General features: G+C 45.0%; 1 protein-coding gene across 3 annotated transcripts; it reads right to left on the bottom strand.

The window, feature by feature from the left end:
* Positions 1-1,311: 1,311 nt before the first annotated feature.
* On the bottom strand, positions 1,312-4,112 carry LOC123136104 (F-box/LRR-repeat protein 14). 3 transcript variants are annotated; one of them, XM_044555390.1, is made up of 3 exons: positions 3,952-4,112; positions 3,794-3,871; positions 1,312-3,145 (listed from the first exon to the last, which is right to left on the bottom strand). In XM_044555390.1, exon 3 carries the CDS (start codon positions 3,130-3,132, stop codon positions 1,672-1,674), a length of 1,461 nt encoding a protein of 486 aa, XP_044411325.1. In that variant the 5' UTR covers positions 3,133-3,145; positions 3,794-3,871; positions 3,952-4,112; the 3' UTR covers positions 1,312-1,671. The 3 variants fall into 3 exon arrangements, with proteins under 3 accessions (XP_044411325.1, XP_044411326.1, XP_044411327.1); XM_044555391.1 differs by having other exon boundaries at positions 3,778-3,871; positions 3,952-4,101; XM_044555392.1 differs by lacking the exon at positions 3,794-3,871 and having other exon boundaries at positions 3,952-4,101.
* Between the last annotated feature and the right edge of the window lie 17,111 nt (positions 4,113-21,223).

Consider the following 21,223-nt stretch of genomic DNA (forward strand, 5'->3'; position numbering starts at 1 on the left):
CATACTAGGGACACTATGCTTTGTCTATGTATTCACACATGTACTAAGTTTTCGGTTAATACAATTCTAGTATGAATAATAAAGATTTATCATGATATAAGAAAATATAAATAAAAACTTTATTATTGCCTCTAGAGCATATTTCCTTCAGCTTCTCCCAAAGCACGCCCAACTCACGACTGAGTAGGTCCATCTCCGTGATGTCGGGTCAGGGGGAAGAGGAGCTCCAAGTGGAGGATCCATCATTGCAACCAGCGGGTAGTGAGAAGAGTTAGGGGGAGTCGAGTAGTAGAGGAGGTGAGTGAGGAGTTATTGCGAGAACACTCTCCCGCGCTTCTCCATGATGACCCTTGTGCAACTGTATGCCATGATGTGCCCGTGTGGGGTCTTGATCACTGAAATGATCGATTTGGTCATTCCCTCTGAGCCTAGTTGAGGGTTGCTTTAAGGGCGTGCGTGTCTTGATCATCCCCTTCTACAGGCAACCAAACATTGCAATTTTGCATCTCGTGGACCTGGTTGCGGTAGATGCGGGCAAACCAAACGCCCCTAAATTTTTCTTATATTCGGCCTTCTGGACGAGCTCCTCAGTCAGGCCAATATAAAAGTAAAACACTCTCAACTAATACTAATTACAAACAGAAACAAACTATGTGAATATTCCATGATCAAGGCGTGCAGCAGGAGCTAATGTTAAAAAAAATCCTTCTTTTAACATGGGAATAGCGCATGTTTCATGTTAGCTTAAGAATAAAGTACTTCCTACATCCCATAATATAAGAACGTAGCCAGCTACCGTAATTAGCACACAACAAAATGTTGCCGAGTGATGGATGTCCAGAGCAAAGACATGATGTGACTACCTATAATTAGCTCCATCCGTTCCGATGAATAAGTCATATTTCATTTCGCTAAGACAAGAATTTGATCATCAATTACTTTTTTAATATTTGAATTATGTGATAACAAAGTATTTTTAAAAATGAATCTAGTGACACAAATTTCATGCCATATAACCTTGTATTTATAGAGAATTATTGGTCAAATACATGTCTTAATGAAACAAAAATACGCCTTAGTTTTAGGAATGGATCGAGTACAGTATGTTATATGCCTTCAGTAGTCGCTCAAGTTTCAGTTGTTCCTGGTTGACTAGTGACTTCCACTATTCTTTTAAGAAGCAATGAAAGACATCCTCCAATAGAGTCGATATCAAGCATGCCGCCTTTGTACATGTCCATCGAAACTTGGACTATTATTACTACATTGATCCGTACCAAAATTGCCATGCGAACATAGCAGGCAGACATATGTCTTCAAGATCGCTTCCGTGTTTAAAAAAAGGGTTCATGACATTTGCTGAAATAACACCAAACGGACATATAGTGCCTCCACAGTAAAGGCAGGGACTCTTGGGGCCTACTTATGCCGGTTTTGAAACGGCTACATAGAGTAGAAATTAAGCAACCAGAATTACGGTTGCAGTTGCTGTCCAGAATTCATCATTAGACTGTCATAAAGGAAAATCATCGCAGTAGAGGTAGAAGGCAACAAAAAGTTCAGAGAAGACAGTCTGGGACGGATGATGCACAGCCTTGTCCAATGGTGCACAGTCAAAAACTTAATGACTTCACTAGCAATTTTATACTGAAAATTTTGGCGACCACTTCATCAACACTTGCCCAAAAATCCAAGTTTCTTCTTCAGGGCATCTGAAAACTTGCTGGAGTAGTGAACTGACTTGATTACACCTTGCGCAGCTTGCAGAGAGATCTCACCACAATACTCAATGACCAAAGACTCTAACTTATGTGCACGTCCCAGTTCAGCCATTCCAACATCAGTAACGTTATGACACGCCCGAAGTATGAGATTACTCAAGCATGGGGTGTGTGCAATGAAGCACATCCCAGCATCAGTTACCGCATGACACAATATAAGCTCGAGTGTCTCCAGATGTGGTGAGGATGAGACGGCCTTCATCCCCTCGTCATCAAAGAAGTTGGCGTTGTTTAGCACGAGAACACGAATTGGGCAGGACTGAATGAGCGTCAGAAAACCCTTCTGTGTGAATCCTATTTCTGATGGCCAGTCACGGGCACATCGTGTAAATCTGAGGTCTACAATCTGAAGCATAGGACAGTTGAGGGCTATAGCATAAAGGCTGTTATCAGTAAATGACGTCCTGGTTTCACAATAGCTGACATCACTAGAGTACCGCTGCAGGTTGAGCCAAAGTAAGATGCTTTTAAGGTTGCTGCAGCTCCGAGATAATGCAATCATGTCATTGTCATTTAGGGCATGAACATACTCAAGGCAAAGCTTCTCCAATGCTTTACACTTCCCTAGAACAACACGAAGTCCTACTTCTGGCCAAGTTTTAATATGCGCCAACCTCAAATCCTTCAAACTCTCACAACAGAAATCATATATATCCGTGCTGTGAGCATTGTACGAGGAGTCATAGACCATATCACCTAGAAGACGATCATCTATTCCTCTTTTCCTCTCAAACTCAAACTTCTGGAGCTTCATCCATCCTGAACCAAACTTTAGGAAGTCATGATGATTGATTCCTTTGCAATTCTTCACTACAAGCTCTTTCAATGATCCATCCCTACCAAGGTATTCCAGCCACTCTACACTGTCAATTTCCTCGCAATCAATAAGGTGGAGGGCAGATAGACTTGTGCAACCAACTGCAACCGAGAAAAGCCCAATTGACGTTATTTTTGGTGCAGAGTTCAGCCTGAGAGACACCAATGTCTTGCAACAAGCTAAACAACGAAGCCCAGAGTCATCGATGCATGAGCAGAAGCTTAAGGTGAGGTCAGTCAGCGAGGAACAGTGAGATGAAAACACAAAAAGGCCTTTGTTGTCCAACTGCTTTCCATGTCCAGGTATAAAACCAGAGTAATCAATTTCCACTTTCCGCAAATTTGGGAACCGGGCGCACAATGATGTCAGTGCTTTCGTAGCAGTGCAAAGACCAGAACCAACATGGATAGCACCTCTCTGATTCCCCTCTATCTTGTAGAGCTGCTTTGACACAAGGGAAAGAGAATTCAGATCACTTGTGCTGGTGATCCTCTTGAGAATCTCTGTTACCAGAGCCTCCGGTAGGTCCTCCATCGAGCAAATTCAGCTGTAGCAATCAGGTAATATATATCAAGGTTCAGAAAACAAGCAAAGAGCTGGACTCAAACTTATGATATATCAGAATAATGCATGTGAAGATGGAGATCACACTGGCGACAGACACTCATTACGAAGAATATACAGTACTGATGAAGTTTGAGCAGTTTTTGTACCCATCCAAAACTGGGGTGTTCTTCATAAGCATGGAGAATTATTAAAGTAGCTAGCTAGCACCTTATCTGTCTCTAGATTGTTAGAAAGAAGAAAATGACGCTACAGGCCACATCATTAAATTAAACTAGCACCATCAGTAGCAGAGAACTAACTAAGAGAATACTGCAAAGAAACGAGCTAGAATTGATGCAAGCAATTCCGCAAGAAGACCCACGTGCTGAATCTGAACCGACTTATTTGGAGTGGAGGCACCTAATTAATAACATGAAAACCAAAGCATGCAAATTACTACTTGTAGCTCTTGCTTGGGCAAGAAAGAAAGTAGGGAAATCATTTTGCCACAGCCTATGAGTTCACAGGGTGCAGTTATTAATAGACAACGCCAATCTAATATATGTTCAACCGGAAATAGTACTATCTGCTGCAACCCTAGCTAGCACTCCTACCTAGTTGCAAAATGCTTACTTTCTATACTACGTACCCAGGAGAATGGTTAGACAACATTAGCTAACTTCATGGATGACACTACCAGTCGGGTTTTCCCTGTCAAGAAAGCGACCTGAAAAAAAGCAGTGTACATGTCCAATCAGGGAACCAACGAACAGGGGAGGGGTCAGGGGAAGCGAAAAACGGCGGTACCTTGAGGGCGACCGGGAGATAGGAACAGCGGCGATGGAGAATGGAGACCGTGGGAGAGCAGAGGAGAGGAGGGTATCTCCGCCCCTGCTCCACCTCGGTCCGCGGCAGAGGAGAGTGCTTCTTTGATTCGGATTGGAGAGGAGTGTAAACCCTTAGTCCCCGCTTGCATCGCATTTCGTTGCTTTTCCAGCGGAAGCGGAGGAAGATGTCGTCGGGCCGGCCTATTGCGAGCTGCAGCTAACCGAGCCGAAAAAAGCTTACCCATGGGCCCGTCCGGGAGCCACGACCCATATGGCGGGTGCGACTCATTTACAGGTACGAATTGTTTTTTTCATTGGCTCAAAAAAAAACGAATTGTTTTTCCTTTTTTATAATCTGAAATATACATTTATCTCGCAAATTTTATCTAATCGTCTCAAAAGATAATTAAAATGTTACCCGCAAAAAAATTAAAAATGTTGAGACATTTTAAAGTATGTCCATGTCCACGAAAACAAATTTTCATGTACTTATTAAAATGTCCAGCAACTTTTTAAATGTTCCTGTATGCGACAAGAAATGTTCATGTGTGATGAAAATTATTCACATGTATCAAACAAATGTTTGCGTATATGAAAAAGTGGACATGTATTTTCATAAATGATATTGTATGTAAAAATAAATTTTCATGTACATCAATAAGAATTACCTCGTATTTCGGAAAGATTCTTACATGTGAATGAAATAGTCATATATCTTAAAGAGATGTTCATTTCTTGGAAAAAAATCACATGTTCAAAAACAAGTGTCCATGTATCTCGTACAAATAGTCATTATTTACCTAGGAAAGTAATAACAAGAAAACTAAACGGAAAATATAAAGGATGGAAAACAAGAGTTAAGATGAGTAAAAAAGAATAGGAATATATGAATGTAATAAAAAAAGAATAAGGAAAAAATAAGACAACGACTTGGATGCGATTCAGTGTGTGGTGCTGTTTAGTTCAGAGTGAAGAAAGAGGGTGTCCTTATGACCCGTTCCTGTGTGAGACAGAAAATTGGGTTTGCACAGTGCAGTTCGTTTTTTTAGAGAAAAGGCATAGGCCGAACCCGAGAGAAGGCTCGAACCTAGCCCAACTTTGAATTAACAAAGCCATCAACCGGTCAGAATTACATCGAACAACCACTTACAAGCAGCAAGAAAAAGAAACAATATGAAACCGAGGCGAAACAGCCTCAGGCGACAGATACAAGGTGCATACAAGATGGTGCCCAGACCAAAGACTACATAACAACTACCAGGATGGACAGATGAGCATAATCCGTCAAAGTCTTCCTCCGCCAAAGCAGCAAGCACTAGCCGAGTAGCAGAAATTGTGGTGGACAACAATGTGAACGAAGGCAGCCCCGGTCCACTCTAGAATGGTAAACAACTTGGGCATGATGGCTGCCGTTTTCATCGCGGTAGAAGGCCACAACCTTCTCGTCCCAGATCGAAAGGACGTCGCACCGCTGACAGGCGAATTGGTTCCACCAAGGACCCGGAAGCAAGCACCATGGAGTACCAGGGGAGGGACATAACGAGTAGACCACATTGAGCTCCACAAGAATTTTGCCGTCACCATGGCAAGACCATGAAGGAGACGTGCATCGCAAGAAGTAACTCGAGCCAAATCGACACGGCAATAAAGGGCGACATTGCCAATGTCAACACTAAAGAACGAAGTCGCCATAGCAGCCACCAGCACACCCCGACACAGCAGCCCCCCCCCCCCAGTCTAAGGACGGCGCCTTCGGGAAGGGGGACGACACCGTAGCGCCGCCGTCATCCCCAAGCAGGACCAAGGGTTCCCCCTAGATGCAGGTGAGGGTGGGTGGGGGTTGAGATACCTCAGAAGACTCCAAGGAGTGGACTGGCACCGCGATGTTGTCGTCGTTGTCGCCGCCGTCGCCGGCCAAGGGTTTCCCCCGGTCCCAAGAGCCCTACCATCCAATCGCCGCCCACCACCCAGATCCGACGAGCAAGGCCACACTGAAGCCCAGATCAAGCGGGATAGGGTGAAGGAGATGAAGTTGGCGATGGTCGATCCAGATCTGGCGGCCGGCCAACGGAAACCTCGGCCGATGTGAGCTCCCACCACCGGGTCCTCGCCGCCCACGCAAGCCGACGAAGCCGGCCGCACACCCGCAGCCACCCTCCATTGCAGGAAAGGCTCTACCCACCCTAACCGGGGCCGCCACCCCGGCACACCAAGCTCCCCGCGCGAGGCAGAAGTAGCCAGCCCCGCCACCACCTTTCTCGACACCGTGCGGGCTTGTCGGAAACTATCTATGGTGGCGGTGAGATCTGGAGGGAGCGGGGAGGGGGGCGGTGTGACGTCCTCGATTCAATCGTACACTAATCATACACGCAAATGTGTACGATCAAGATCAAGGACTCACGGGAAGATATCACAACACAACTCTAGACACAAATTAAAATAATACAAGCTTTATATTACAAGCCAGGGGCCTCGAGGGCTCGAATACATAAGCTCGAATACACAAGAGTCAGCAGAAGCAACAATATCTGAGTACAGACATGAGTTAGACAAGTTTGCCTTAAGAAGGCTAGCACAAAAGTAACAACGATTGAAAAGGCAAGGCCTCCTGCCTGAGAGCCTCCTAACTACTCCTGGTCATCAGCGGTCTCCACGTAGTAGTAGGCACCGAGGTGTTTAAATAATAAATCAAGAAACATTCAGCATTGCGCTTCCAATGTTCTTGTTGATATACGAAGTACCATAGTCATGCTTCGAGGTAGCAATAACATGGTGTTTTGCGTAAGAGTTGGATCTGAAGATCACAAAAGATACAAAGGAACACTTCCAAGATTACCTCGGAGCGTAAGGAATAACCAAACACGACTATGTCTGTGTTGGCAGGAAGTCAAGGATGTCATCGATGATATCACAAATCATCGAGGGGCAGGGATGGTATTTCTAGCCATGAATTCAATTGACATCTCTGAAGAAGCCAAAGTGTAGACGGTGATCACGACAGATTTTGCCGAGAGATTCTAGGAAGATGTCATCGAGCAGTGACGACAACAAACAAAAGGGTAGATGAAGTGAAAGGCCATGAGAACCACGGATCCCACACAAGCTCGAAATCAAACTTGTTGTTCGAGATGAAATGATAGGATGCGGAAGATCGACGCAAGCTTTGCTCGTCGTCGGAAGTTACTCCGGGCATAAGGACCAGGTAGCACAGTGAAAACTCGCACTATAGTGATATAGCCAAACAGGCTAGGAATGACGTGAGATGGTATCTAACTCCCCAGCAACAAAGTACTAGGAGTGTTGTATCACCGAGCGAAATCGATTCATTGTTCGGTGGTCTCGGTTGACGACAACCCAGATGCCGTGGAGTTACTATGACAGGGTAAAATACCACTCCATCGAAAAGTTCATAGGGCGTAGTACAATAGGATGATATCCTTGAGATAGTAGGGGGTAATACTCGAGATAGTTCAGTATAGGGGTTGGACAAGCATATTGATTTGCAGAACAAGTGCTTTAACTTGCCCGTGGCATGGGATCAAAGAAGAACAATCATAGTTGGGACCACGATTGCAAAGAATCAAATTACAGATGCAAGATGAGCTTATACCAAGGGACCATTTGATTATAAGAGAAGCTTCCATGATAAGATCTACATCGTGTCTATGGGCATGAACACAAAGTTCAAGGTCGACTCCCACTTCTCCAATGCATAACCTTTCATTCACTTCTCGCATTCAATGAAGTTGTAGTGTTGAAATGTTATCTGGCAAAACACCAGAAGAGTATGACTCGTGAAAACTCTCGGGTTCACATGGATTAAGGAAGGCATAGGTTCAACCCATAGGGGCATCTTGGGAACATATACCACAAACTCCACGAGTAAAATAACACAAGCTCGAAGGCAGAGCATGGTTGAGAAGGCAGAGGATACAATTTACCAAAGGCATTATGTATCTAAGGAAAGGCTCAAAAGGTTATTGAATATGAAGGACTTGTCAGATAAAATCCAACAAAGGATCTGGCGGTCCACATAGGATCTGATGTGAGTATCGGTACTCAACCATAAGAAGAAAGAATGCAAAGGCTTCGGATTATAGAAACATCTGAATAATTCGATGCTTAAATGCAAAGAAATCATGATTTCAAAAATAGAAGATCAGAAGCAGATGCTCTGATCAAAAGATAAGTAAGTTGAATAGCCCTCAGGATGTAATTGACGGCAATTTGATTGGTCGAGAAACAACTCTTGGTCAAATGATGTCCAAGCCGGAAGGATGAATTCTATGATCCGACCGAGGATTGCGAGCATCCGCAACATATTGAATCAACAGACTCAAAAGGATAGTGACAAAGGATGCCAATAAGATTACTAGACTTATGGGATTATCCATAATGCAAGCAGGCAAGGAGAATCAAGATTAATAGGCTGCAGAGGATTTTCGGAAGATCAGATAGTATTTCCAAGTATTTTGGAAAGCATATGAACAACTGGGGATGAACGGGTTCAGTGAATTATCCTAGTGCAAAAAGAAGCCGCAAAGCAGAAGGCACAAAGGATTCTCAAAACAACGAAGACTACATCTTGTAATAGTAGGAGCAACTAGGTATGAAGGTACAAGCAGCAAGTATGTTATTCACGGGGATTATCTGTGGCCAGGAACTACAAGGCAGTGGGCACAGGGTCTCAAGAAACATCAAGGAGTATCTGCAGAATCTTATGGCAAAGCAAGCGATCATCGGTAATGTCGGGTCTCTCCGGGAGGAAGTGGTTACGGGAACCTAATGTCAGAGTTAGTAAAATGTTTAACCCGAATAGAAGAGAGATCAGAATCCCAGAGTATAGACGAGGAGTAAAAGATCCTAATACCACCCAATGGCGACGTGGGCCCGTAAGACACACAACCAATGTTAGTAAAAGTTTTTTAGTGACTAGACTCAACTTCGGCCAAGGAGTTGGAAAGGGGCTACCTACAGGCAGTCGGCTCTGATACCAACTTGTGACGCCCTCGATTCAATCGTACACTAATCATACACGCAAATGCGTACGATCAAGATCAAGGACTCACGGGAAGGTATCACAACACAACTCTAGACACAAATTAAAATAATACAAGCTTTATATTACAAGCCAGGGGCCTCGAGGGCTCGAATACATAAGCTCGAATACACGAGAGTCAGCGGAAGCAACAATATCTGAATACAGACATGAGTTAGACAATTTTGTCTTAAGAAGGCTAGCACAAAAGCAACAACAATCAAAAAGGCAAGGCCTCCTGCCTGGGAGCCTTCTAACTACTCCTGGTCATCAGCGGTCTCCATGTAGTAGTAGGCACCGACGGTGGCATCTGGCTCCTGGGCTCTGACATCTGGTTGCATCAACAGGAAAGAAAAAGAAAGTGGGAAAAGGGGGAGCAAAGCAACCGTGAGTACTCATCCAAAGTACTCGCAAGCAAGGATCTACACTACATATGCAACATTATCAAAGGAAGACTGTATATGTGGTCTGGGCTGTAGAAATGCCAGATTAGAGAGAAGGCCTAGTCCTATTTAAAAACTAGCATCTTCTGGAAACCACCATTTTGCAGCAAACAGGAGGGAGTAGAGTAGCATAAAGTAAAGTAGTAGTAGTGTTATCAACCTCGGCCAGAGATCCTGTCTCGACTCCCTGCGAGAAAGCAATCCCAGAGCCATACTATCCAGTTCTCATCACAATCTAATTCTCATCACAAGTATCCCGTTCTAGTTGTATCGATCGGGATACAACTCCAAGTGTCCGTTACCGTAGGACAGGCTATCGCTAGATGTTTTCTTCCCTGCAGGGGTGCACCAACTTACCCACCACGCTCGATTAACTCCGACCTGACACACTTTCCTGGGTCATGCCCAGCATCGGCCAAACAATACGCCGCAACCTGACCTAGACTTAACAGAGAGGTCAGCACGCCGGACTAAACCTATGCCCCCAGGGGTCATGGGCCATCTCCCCGGAAACTCCTGCACGTTGTGTACGCGGCCGGTGAGCAGACCTAGCTACCTCCTTCAACAAGGCAGGTGCTTACGCAGTCCAACCCGGCGCGCGCCGCTCAGTCGCTGACGTCTATTAAGCTTTGGCTGATGTATACGATGTAGAACGCCCATACTATGCGCACATGATTGTTAGTGCTATCAGGCCAAAGGCCCCTCGGATCAAATATCCAAATCGTAGTGGATTAGGAACATGCGGTAACAAGCAGAGACTCACGAAAGATGTGACCCCGTTGCCCCGTCTCGAGGACTTGCGGCAAGGGCTAAGAATGCCCGGCCACGCCTCGTAATTATCTCGTGGGCACCCTCCAAGTCAACCCGTCTCCACATCACTCGCAATTATGCTCGCGCGGGTACCCCTTAGGGTCGACCCGTCTTTAGTAACATGGTTCGGTGTAAAGTCATAGTAATCATAGTAACTGTGTGTCTAAACATTAAGGGGAAAACCCGAGGAATCACCCCTGGTGAACTCCACTCAATGTAATCATCAAGGTGAACGTAAGAGGAATCACCCCCGAGGTTCACACTTGAGGGGTTGCACGACAGAGTCGTATCGGAAGTGGTTAAGGCGGAATCACCCTCGATGACCATGACCGAATAGCTACACTACAGGGATAACATCAGAAGTGCTGTAGAGGTCTCACCCTCGGCACTCGATAGTAACCCAGTAGTGTCGAGCAACTACGGGGAAAGTGATGTGCGGTGTTGGGGCCTGGTCTTCGATCCCATTGATCGGGTCTTCTGATAATCCAGCGGGGCAGTCGAGACAAAGTGGGGGTCTCTGATGGGTCTCTACCCAACCTATACTAAATAGTTTAGGATAAGCAGGTAGGTAACAACAACATGTTACAATAAACAGGCTATGCATCAGAATAGGAGCAAACAATAACAGTAGCAAAATCTAATGCAAGCATGAAAGAATGGAATGGGCGATATCGGGATGATCAAAGGGGGGGCTTGCCTGGTTGCTCAGATGAGAAGGAGGGGTTGTCAGTGACGTAGTCGATCACAGCTGCATCAGCATCGTCACGGGGTCTACCAAAGAGAAGAGGGGGGAGAAACAGTAAATACATAGCAAGCAAGTGCATAACAGGACAATAGGCAGAGCTAGACGTGTTCTAACACGGTGCTACACGATACCGGTGAAGGGGGAAGTCAACCAAGAATGTTTTCCCGGTTCTGGACCTATGTTAGACAGATGACTGGAGGGGGAAAGTTCCATGTTCAAATAGTTAGAGACATTTGACAGGTAAACGGACCGCGTGTTCGGATTCGTCTCGTCGTTCTGAGCAACTTTCATGTATAAAACTTTTTCATCCGACTTATGGATTATTTTATATGAAATTCCAAAGTTTTAAACCGTATTTTGGAATTCCTGGAATTAATTAATAAATCGAATTAAATAGCAGAAATGGCTATGGGTACCCAAAAGTGTACCCAGCCAGAGTGTGCATGAGGCTGACAGGTGGGGTCCATGGGGTCTAGTCAACTGTTGACTGGTCAACAGGGTCAAACAGGGCCGGCAGGTCATAGACTGGGTCAACGCAGTCAATAGTTTGACTGGTCAAACTGGACAGGGGACCCACATGTAATTGTCAGAGGGAGGGTAAAACAATTAGTCTAAACTAATTTAAACAAGTGGGTCCACATGCCAATGTAGCAAACTAAATTAAAGGCTTAATTAGCAGGAGGATTAGTACTAATCAATTTTGGGCTAACAAGTCAGCCGGTCAACACTGGGGGGGGGGGGGGGGTTCCTCACGCACGCGTAGAGGCGGGACGGCGGCCACGGTGCTCCGCCGGCAGTCAGCGGCGACCGAAGCGGTCACACCGGGGAGCGGCAGGGCGACAGCGGGCGAGCAGGGGATGCGGCCGGGTAGGGCGGCGCGATGTAGGGATTGGTCGAGGCCTTGGTAGGTGCGGGTTGCGGCAGGGGATGTGGCTGAAGCGACAGCAGCGGCAATGACCGAGCGGTGTTGGCAGCGAGGCAGCAACAGTGGTGGGCGCCGGCGGCTGTGGGACAGTGGCGGAGGCGGTAGTGGTCGCGGTCAGCGTGGGCGGGGCGCGCGAGCGCGCAGTCAGGAGCTCGCAGAGGGGAGCTCTGGTCATGGCAGTGGGGGCGGCTTACAGTGACGAATCGAGTGGGGAAAGGAAGGAGGGATGAGGCTCACCAAGGGGAGGTCGACGGTGAGCTCGAGACGGGTCGGGGGCTTGCCGGAGCGCGGGATGACGGCGAGACAGCGACGGGGGGCCGACGGAGCCGAGGTTGAAGAAGGGGATCGATGCATTGCCTCGATGCGTCTCTGGTCGGGATCTTCATGGAAGAGGTTGAGGACGACGAGGGGAACCACCTAGACGGCTTATCACGGCGCAGGGAGGACGATGGCCGCAACTACGATGGCGGCGTGGCCATGGATGCACGCAACCGAGCTCGGGATCAATTGTGGGAGATGATGGAGAGGGGGAGTGGTTAGGGTTCAGCGGGGTCGCGCGCGACGTTCTTATCCACCAGGAGGACCACCGGATGCTCAACATGACGACGACAGCGGCCATGGTGGGGGTGGATGCGTGCCACGCCATGGCCTCTGTCTCCTCTCTGTACAGAGGAACAGAAGAAGGGGAAAAGGCCGTGGTGGGCTGGGCCATGTGCATTGTGGTCACATATGGCCCGAAGACACGGTAGGATTTTAGTCTTTTCCTCTTTTTACATTTCTGCTTATTCACTTCACCATTGTTTCACATTTTAATTTAGTACCAAATGAGTTTTGTTCAACATGAAACTTATCCCATAAATCAAGCACATTATTTATAGGAGTCACAAAAAGTTTGAGGCCAAAAGGAGTTGTCTAACCATTTTTAGCAATTGAAAAGGCCAATCTTAAATGCTGCTGGACCACTAAATAATTTCCAGGGGCACTTTGGGAATCCAAAAGAGGTTGGTTCCAACATGACAAATAGGTAGGGTTTATTTGCCACACTCTGAACATTTTAGTTTTCATGTTTGACAAATTTGAATTTTTGACTTTGAATTTGAGTTTGAACATGAACAGTGATTTGGATCAAGTGAGGATTAGCAACAGTAATGTGATGACATGGCACCATTAATGGAGGATTACTGTAGCTTAACACTGGGGGTGTTACAAATCTCCTCCACTACAAGAAATCTCGTCCCGAGATTTAAGTGCGGAAGTAAAGAGTAACTTCGGGAGAACTGACCCTTATAGGGTTAATTATCTGGTGATCAATTCAGGGAATGTGGCAGAAGTATCTCTCGAGTTGAAACTGAAGAAAACATCGAGAGCAAAATAAGAAAGTACAATAGGAAGTTTCAAGCGAATGGACAAACGACCGATACCTGAACAGAGTGTGAGAAACGGGTTCAGAGCATCGGGAATAGATCATCTCTCAAAAGGTGGCTCGTGACATGATACGAAGCCAAATGCAAGAATATTTCAGAATCAAAGATATACAGGAGAGTCAGGTTCCGATCCTATGGAACTGTGGGTTATGGGCCCACCATGTGGGTTAAAAGTAGAAAGGGGTCTGATAGCAAGGCATGTCAGATGATAGACTATCAGTTATGTTGCCAACAACATAGGTACCAAGGGCGAGGGACGAAGAGAACTATTTTCTTGCTCGTTGAACGAGGCGGACCAATAAGCAAAGTTCTCGTCCATCTGTGGTTACCAGAATGTCAACAACAATAATAACAAGGTCTTACTAACAAATTTTACACCGAGGTGTTTACATAAGCAGGGAATTATTACTGGTTAGATCTCATAAACAACAAGATGGGTTAAACAAAACAATGGAAAAGAAAAAGGTGATCATTAGATTAATCAGAACATTGGAAAGAAAAATGTGTTCAAACACAAGAATTGAGGGTATTCCTTCCCAAGGAAAGGCGGAGCATGAAATACATGATAGGACAGCAAGTTCAAAAGTATTTAGACAAAGGGGCAAGGGATGAATCATGATATTACCCACACCATGGTGTTTAAATAATAAATCAAGAAACATTCAGCATTGCGCTTCCAATGTTCTTGTTGATATATAGAGTACCATAGTCATGCTTCGAGGTAGCAATAACATGGTGTTTTGGGTAAGAGTTGGATCTGAAGATCACAAAAGATACAAAGGAACACTCCCAAGATTACCTCGGAACGTAAGGAATAACCAAACACGACTAGGTCTGTGTTGGCAGGAAGTCAAGGATGTCATCGATGATATCACAAATCATCGAGGGGTAGGGATGGTATTTCTAGCCATGAATTCAATTGACATCTCTGAAGAAGCCAAAGTGTAGATGGTGATCACGACAGATTTTGTCGAGAGATTCTAGGAAGATGTCATCGAGCAGTAACGACAACAAACAAAAGGGTAGATGAAGTGAAAGGCCATGAGAACCACGGATCTGACACAAGCTCGAAATAAAACTTGTTGTTCGAGATGAAATGATAGGATGCGGAAGATCGACGCAAGCTTTTCTCGTCGTCGGAAGTTGCTCTGGGCATAAGGACCAGGTAGCACAGTTAAAACTTGCACTATAGTGATATAGCCAAATAGGCTAGGAATGACGTGAGGTGGTATCTAACTCCCCAGCAACAAAGTACTAGGAGTGTTGTATCACCGAGTGGAATCAATTCATTGTTCGGTGGTCTCGGTTGACGACAACACAGATGTCGTGGAGTTACTATGACAGGGTAAAATACCACTCCATCGAAAAGCTCATAGGGCGTAGTACAATAGGATGATATCCTCGAGACAGTAGGGGGGTAATACTCGAGATAGTTCAGTATATGGGTTGGACAAGCATATTGATTTGCAGAACAAGTGCTTTAACTTGCCCGCGACATGGGATCAAAGAAGAACAATCACAGTCGGGACCACGATTGCAAAGAATCAATTTACAGATGCAAGATGAGCTTATACCAAGGGACCATTTGATTATAAGAGAAGCTTCCATGATAAGATCTACATCATGTCTATGGGCATGAACACAAAGTTCAAGGTCGACTCCCACTTCTCCAATGCATAACTTTTCATTCACTTCTCGCATTCAATGAAGTTGTAGTGTTGAAATGTTATCTGGCAAAACACTAGAAGAGTATGACTCGTGAAAACTCTCGGGTTCACATGGATTAAGGAAGGCATAGGTTCAACCCATAGGGGCATCTTGGGAACATATACCACAAACTCCACGAGTAAAATAACACAAGCTCGAAGGCAGAGCATGGTTGAGAAGGCAGAGGATACAATTTACGGAAGGCATTATGTATCTAAGGAAAGGCTCAAAAGGTTATTCGGACTTGTCAGATAAAATCCAACAAAGGATCTGGCGGTCCACATAGGATCTAATGTGAGTATCGGTACTCAACCAGAAGAAGTAAGAATGCAAAGGCTTCGGATTATAGAAACATCTGAATAATTCGATGCTTAAATGCAAAGAAATCATAATTTCAAAAGTAGAAGATCAGAAGCAGATGCTCTGATCGAAAGATAAGTAAGTTGAATAGCCCTCGGGATGTAATTGACGATAACTTGATTGGTCGAGAAACAACTCCATGTCAAATGACGTCCAAGCCGGAAGGATGAATTATATGATCCGGCCGAGGATTGCAAGCATCCGCAACATATTGAATCAACGGACTCAAAAGGATAGTGACAAAGGATGCCAATAAGATTACTAGACTTATGGGATTATCCATAATGCAAGCAGGCAAGGAGAATCAAGATTAATAGGCTGTAGAGTATTTTCAAAAGATCAGATAGTATTTCCAAGTATTTTGGAAAGCATATGAGCAACTGGGGATGAATGGGTTCAGTGAATTATCCGTAGTGCAAAAAGAAGCCGCAAAGCAGAAGGCACAAAGGATTCTCGAAACAACGAAGAGTACATCTTGTAATAATAGGAGCTACTGGGTATGAAGGTACAAGCATCAAGTATGTTATTCACGGGGATTATCTCTGGTCAGGAACTGCAAGGCAGTGGGCACAGGTGTTGGAAATATGCCCTAGAGACAATAATAAAATGGTTATTATTGTATTTACTTGTTCATGATAATTGTCTATTATTCATGCTATAATTGTATTGACCGGAAACCGCAATACATGTGTGAATACATAGACCACAACATGTCCCTAGTGAGCCTCTAGTTGACTAGCTCATTGATCAACAGATGGTCATGGTTTCCTGACCATGGACATTGGATGTCATTGATAACGGGATCACATCATTAGGAGAATGATGTGATGGACAAGACCCAATCCTAAGCCTAGCACAAGATCGTGTAGTTCGTATGCTGAAGCTTTTCTAAATGTTAAGTATATTTTCCTTAGACCATGAGATTGTGCAACTCCCGGATACCGTAGGAATGCTTTGGGTGTGCCAAACGTCACAATGTAACTGGGTGGCTATAAAGGTGCACTACAGGTATCTCCAAAAGTGTTTGTTGGGTTGGCACGAATCGAGACTGGGATTTGTCACTCCGTGTGACGGAGAGGTATCTCTGGGCCCACTCGGTAGGACATCATCATAATGTGCACAATGTGATCAAGGAGTTGATCGCGAGATGATGTGTTATGGAACGAGTAAAGAGACTTGCCGGTAACGAGATTGAACAAGGTATCGAGATACCGACGATCGAATCTCGGGCAATTACTATACCGCTAGACAAAGGGAATTGTATACGGGGTTGATTGAATCCTTGACATCGTGGTTCATCCGATGAGATCATCGTGGAACATGTGGGCGACAACATGGGTATCGAGATCCCGCTGTTGGTTATTGGCCAGAGAGTTGTCTCGGTCATGTCTGCATGGTTCCCGAACCCGTAGGGTCTACACACTTAAGGTTCGATGACACTAGGGTTATAAAGGAAGTTTGTATGTGGTTACTGAATGTTGTTCGGAGTCCCGGATGAGATCCCGGATGTCACGAGGAGTTCCGGAATGGTCCGGAGGTAAAGATTTATATATATGGGAAATCCTATTTTGGTCACTGGGAAAGTTTCGGGTGCTATCGGTAACGTACCGGGACCACCGGGAGGGTCCCGGGGGTCCACCAGGTGGGGCCACTGGCCCCAGAGGGCTGCGAGGGCCAAGTGTGGGAGGGGACCATCCCCAGGTGGGCTGGTGCGCCCCCCACCAAGGCCCAAGGTGCCTAGGGTTGAAAACCCTAGGGGAGGGGGCGCCTCCACCTTGCTTGGGGGGCAAGTCTCCCCCTCCTGGCCGCCGCCCCTCCCCTCTAGATGGGATCTGGAGGGGGGCGGCCCCCTCTCCCCTTCCCCTATATATAGTGGGGGTTTTGGGGCTGCCAAGGACATGAGTTTTTCCTCTCCTTGGCGCAGCCCTACCCCTCTCCCTCCTCGTCTCTCGCGGTGCTTGGCGAAGCCCTGCTGGAGTGCCATGCTCCTCCATCACCACCATGCCGTTGTGCTGCTGCTGGACGGAGTCGTCCCCAACCTCTCCCTCTCTCCTTGCTAGATCAAGGCATGGGATACGTCACCGGGCTGCACGTGTGTTGAACGCGGAGGTGTCGTCCGTTCGGCACTAGGATCTTCTGTGATTTGGATCACGACGAGTATGACTCCCTCAGCCCCGTTCTCTTGAACGCTTCCGCTTAGTGATCTACAAGGGTATGTAGATGCACTCCCCTCTCTCTCGTTGCTAGTCTCTCCATAGATAGATCTTGGTGACTCGTAGGAAAATTTTGAATTTCTGCTACGTTCCCCAATAGTGGTATCAAAGCCAGGTTTATTGCGTAGATTCTGTGCACGAGTAGAACACAAATTGTTGTGGGCGTTTATTTTGTTCAATATGCTTACCGTTACTAGTCCTATCTTGTTTCGATGGTATTGTGGGATGAAGCAGCCCGGACCGACCTTACATGTACACTTACGTGAGACAGGTTCCACCGACTGACATGCACTTGTTGCATAAGGTGGCTAGCGGGTGCCAGTCTCTCCCACTTTAGTCGGATCGGATTCGATGAAAAGGGTCCTTATGAAGGGTAAATAGCAATTGGCATATCACGTTGTGGCTTTTGCGTAGGTAAGAAACGTTCTTGCTAGAAACCCATAGCAGCCACGTAAAACATGCAAACAACAATTAGAGGACGTCTAACTTGTTTTTGCAGGGTATGCTATGTGATGTGATATGGCCAAAAGAATGTGATGAATGATATGTGATGTATGAGATTGATCATGTTCTTGTAATAGGAATCACGACTTGCATGTCGATGAGTATGACAACCGGCAGGAGCCATAGGAGTTGTCTTTATTTATTGTGTGACCTGCGTGTCACTAAATAACGCCATGTAATTACTTTACTTCATTGCTAAACCATTAGCCATAGTAGTAGAAGTAATAGTTGGCGAGACAACTTCATGGAAACACGATGATGGAGATCATGGTGTCATGCCGGTGACGATGATGATCATGGAGCCCCGAAGATGGAGATCAGAAGGAGCAAAATGATATTGGCCATATCATGTCACTTTTTGATTGCATGTGATGTTTATCATGTTTTTGCATCTTATTTGCTTGGAACGACGGTAGTAAATAAGATGATCCCTCATAATAATTTCAAGAAAGTGTTCCCCCTAACTGTGCACTGTTGCGAAAGTTCGTTGTTTCGAAGCACCACGTGATGATCGGGTGTGATAGATTCCAACGTTCACATACAACGGGTGTAAGCCAGATTTACACACGCGAAACACTTAGGTTGACTTGACGAGCCTGCATGTACAGACATGGCCTCGGAACACAAGAGACCGAAAGGTCGAACATGAGTCGTATAGTGGATATGATCAACATGAAGATGTTCACCGATGATGACTAGTCCATCTCACGTGATGATCGGACACGGCCTAGTTGACTCGGATCATGTATCACTTAGATGACTAGAGGGATGTCTATCTGAGTGGGAGTTCATAAGATGAACTTATTTATCCTGAACATAGTCACAAGGTTTTTGCAAATTATGTCGTAGCTCGCATTTTAGTTCTACTGTTTTAGATATGTTCCTAGAGAAAATTTAGTTGAAAGTTGATAGTAGCAATTATGCGGATTGAGTCCGTAAACTGAGGATTGTCCTCATTGCTGCATAGAAGGCTTATGTTCTTAATGCACCGCTCGGTATGCTGAACCTCGAACGTCGTTTATGGATGTTGCGAACATCTGACATACACGTTTTGATGACTACGTGATAGTTTAGTAGGTAATGTTATATGGTTTAGAATTGAGGCACCGAAGACATTTTTGAAATGTCGTAGAACATATGAGATGTTCCAAGAGCTGAAATTGCGATTTCAGGCTTGTGCCCACATCAAGAGGTATAAGACCTCCGACGAGCTTCTTGGCCTACAAACTAAGGGAGAAAAGCTCAATCGTTGAACTTGTACTCAGATTGTCTGGGTACAACAATCACTTGAATCAAGTGGGAGTTAATCTTCCAGATGAGATAGTGATGTTTCTCCAAAGACATTGCCACTAAGCTACTAGAGCTTCGTGATGAACTATAACATATCAGGGATAGATATGATGATCCTTAAAATATTCACGATGTTTGACACCGCAAAAGTAGAAATCAAGAAGGAGTATCAATCGTTGATGGTTAGTGAAACCACTAGTTTCAAGAAGGGCAAGGGCAAGAAGGGGTACTTCATGAAACGACAAATCAGTTGCTGCACCAGTGAAGAAACCCAGGGTTGAACCCAAACCCGAGACTAAGTGCTTCTGTAATGAGAGGAACGGACACTGAAGCAGAACCATCCTAGATACTTGGTAGATAAGAAGGCAGGCAAGGTCAACAGAAGTATATTGGATATACATTATATTAATGTGTACTCTACTAGTACTCCTAGTAGCACCATGGTAATAGATATCTGTTCGGTTGCTAAGTGTTAGTAACTCGAAATAAAAGAGCTATGGAATAAACGGAGACTAGCTAAAGGTGAGATAACGATGTGTGTTGGAAGTGTTTCCAAAGGTTGATGTGATCAAGCATCGCCTGCTCCCTCTACCATCGAGATTGGTGTTAAACCTAAATAATTGTTATTTGGTGTTTGCGTTGAGCATAGACATGATTGGATTATGTCTATCACAATACGGTTATTCATTTAAGGAGAATAATGGTTACTCTGTTTATTTGAATAATACCTTCAATGGTCTTGCACCTAAAAGAATGGTTTATTGAATCTCGATCGTAGTGATACACATTTTCATGCCAAAAGATATAAGATAGTAATGATAGTACCACTTACTTGTGGCACTGCCATGTAAGTCATATTGGTATAAAACGCATGGAGAAGCTCCATGTTGATGGATCTTTGGACTCACTCATTTTTGAAAAGTTTGAGACATGCAAACCATGTCTATTGGTGTATACGCATGAAGAAACTCCATGTAGATGGATCATTTGGACTCACTTGATTTTGAATCACTTGAGACATGCAATCATACCACATGGGCAAGATGACTGAAAAGCCTCGTTTTCAGTAAGATGGAACAAGAAAGCAACTTGTTGGAAGTAATACATTTTGATGTGTGCAGTCCAATGAGTGGTGAGGCACGCAGTGGATACCGTTATGTCCTTACTTCACAGATGATTTGAGTAGATCTGAGTATATTTACTTGATGAAACACAAGTCTGAATTATTGAAAGGTTCAAGTAATTTTAGAGTGAAGTTGAAGATCTTCGTGACAAGAGGATAAAATGTCTATGATATGATCATAGAGATGATATCTGAGTTGCGAGTTTGGTACACAATTGAGACATTGTGGAAATTGTTTCACAACTAACACTGCCTGGAACACCATAGTGTGATGGTGTGTCCGAACATCATAGCTGCACCCTATTGGATATGGTGCATACCATGATGTCTCTTATCGAATTACCACTATCGTTCATGGGTTAGGCATTAGAGACAACCACATTCACTTTAAATAGGGCACCACGTAATTCCATTGAGATGACATCGTATGAACTATGGTTTAGAGAAACCTAAGCTGTCATTTCTTGGAAGTTTGGGGCTGAGACGCTTATGTGAAAAAGTTTCATCGTGATAAGCTCGAACCCAAAATAGATAAATGCATCTTCATAGGATACCCAAAATGGTTGGGTATACCTCCTATCTCAGATCCGGAAGCAAAAGTAATTGTTTCTAGAAACGAGTCCTTTCTCGAGGAAAAGTTTCTCTCGAAAGAATTGAGTGGGAGGATGGT

Source organism: Triticum aestivum, chromosome 6B (genome assembly GCF_018294505.1).
Source record: "Triticum aestivum cultivar Chinese Spring chromosome 6B, IWGSC CS RefSeq v2.1, whole genome shotgun sequence".
Taxonomy (NCBI): Eukaryota; Viridiplantae; Streptophyta; class Magnoliopsida; order Poales; family Poaceae; genus Triticum; species Triticum aestivum.

Bases quoted from the DNA above. Each gene is read 5' to 3' on its own strand.
- LOC123136104 (XM_044555390.1), bottom strand. From the start codon at position 3,132: ATGGAGGACCTACCGGAGGCTCTGGTAACAGAGATTCTCAAGAGGATC.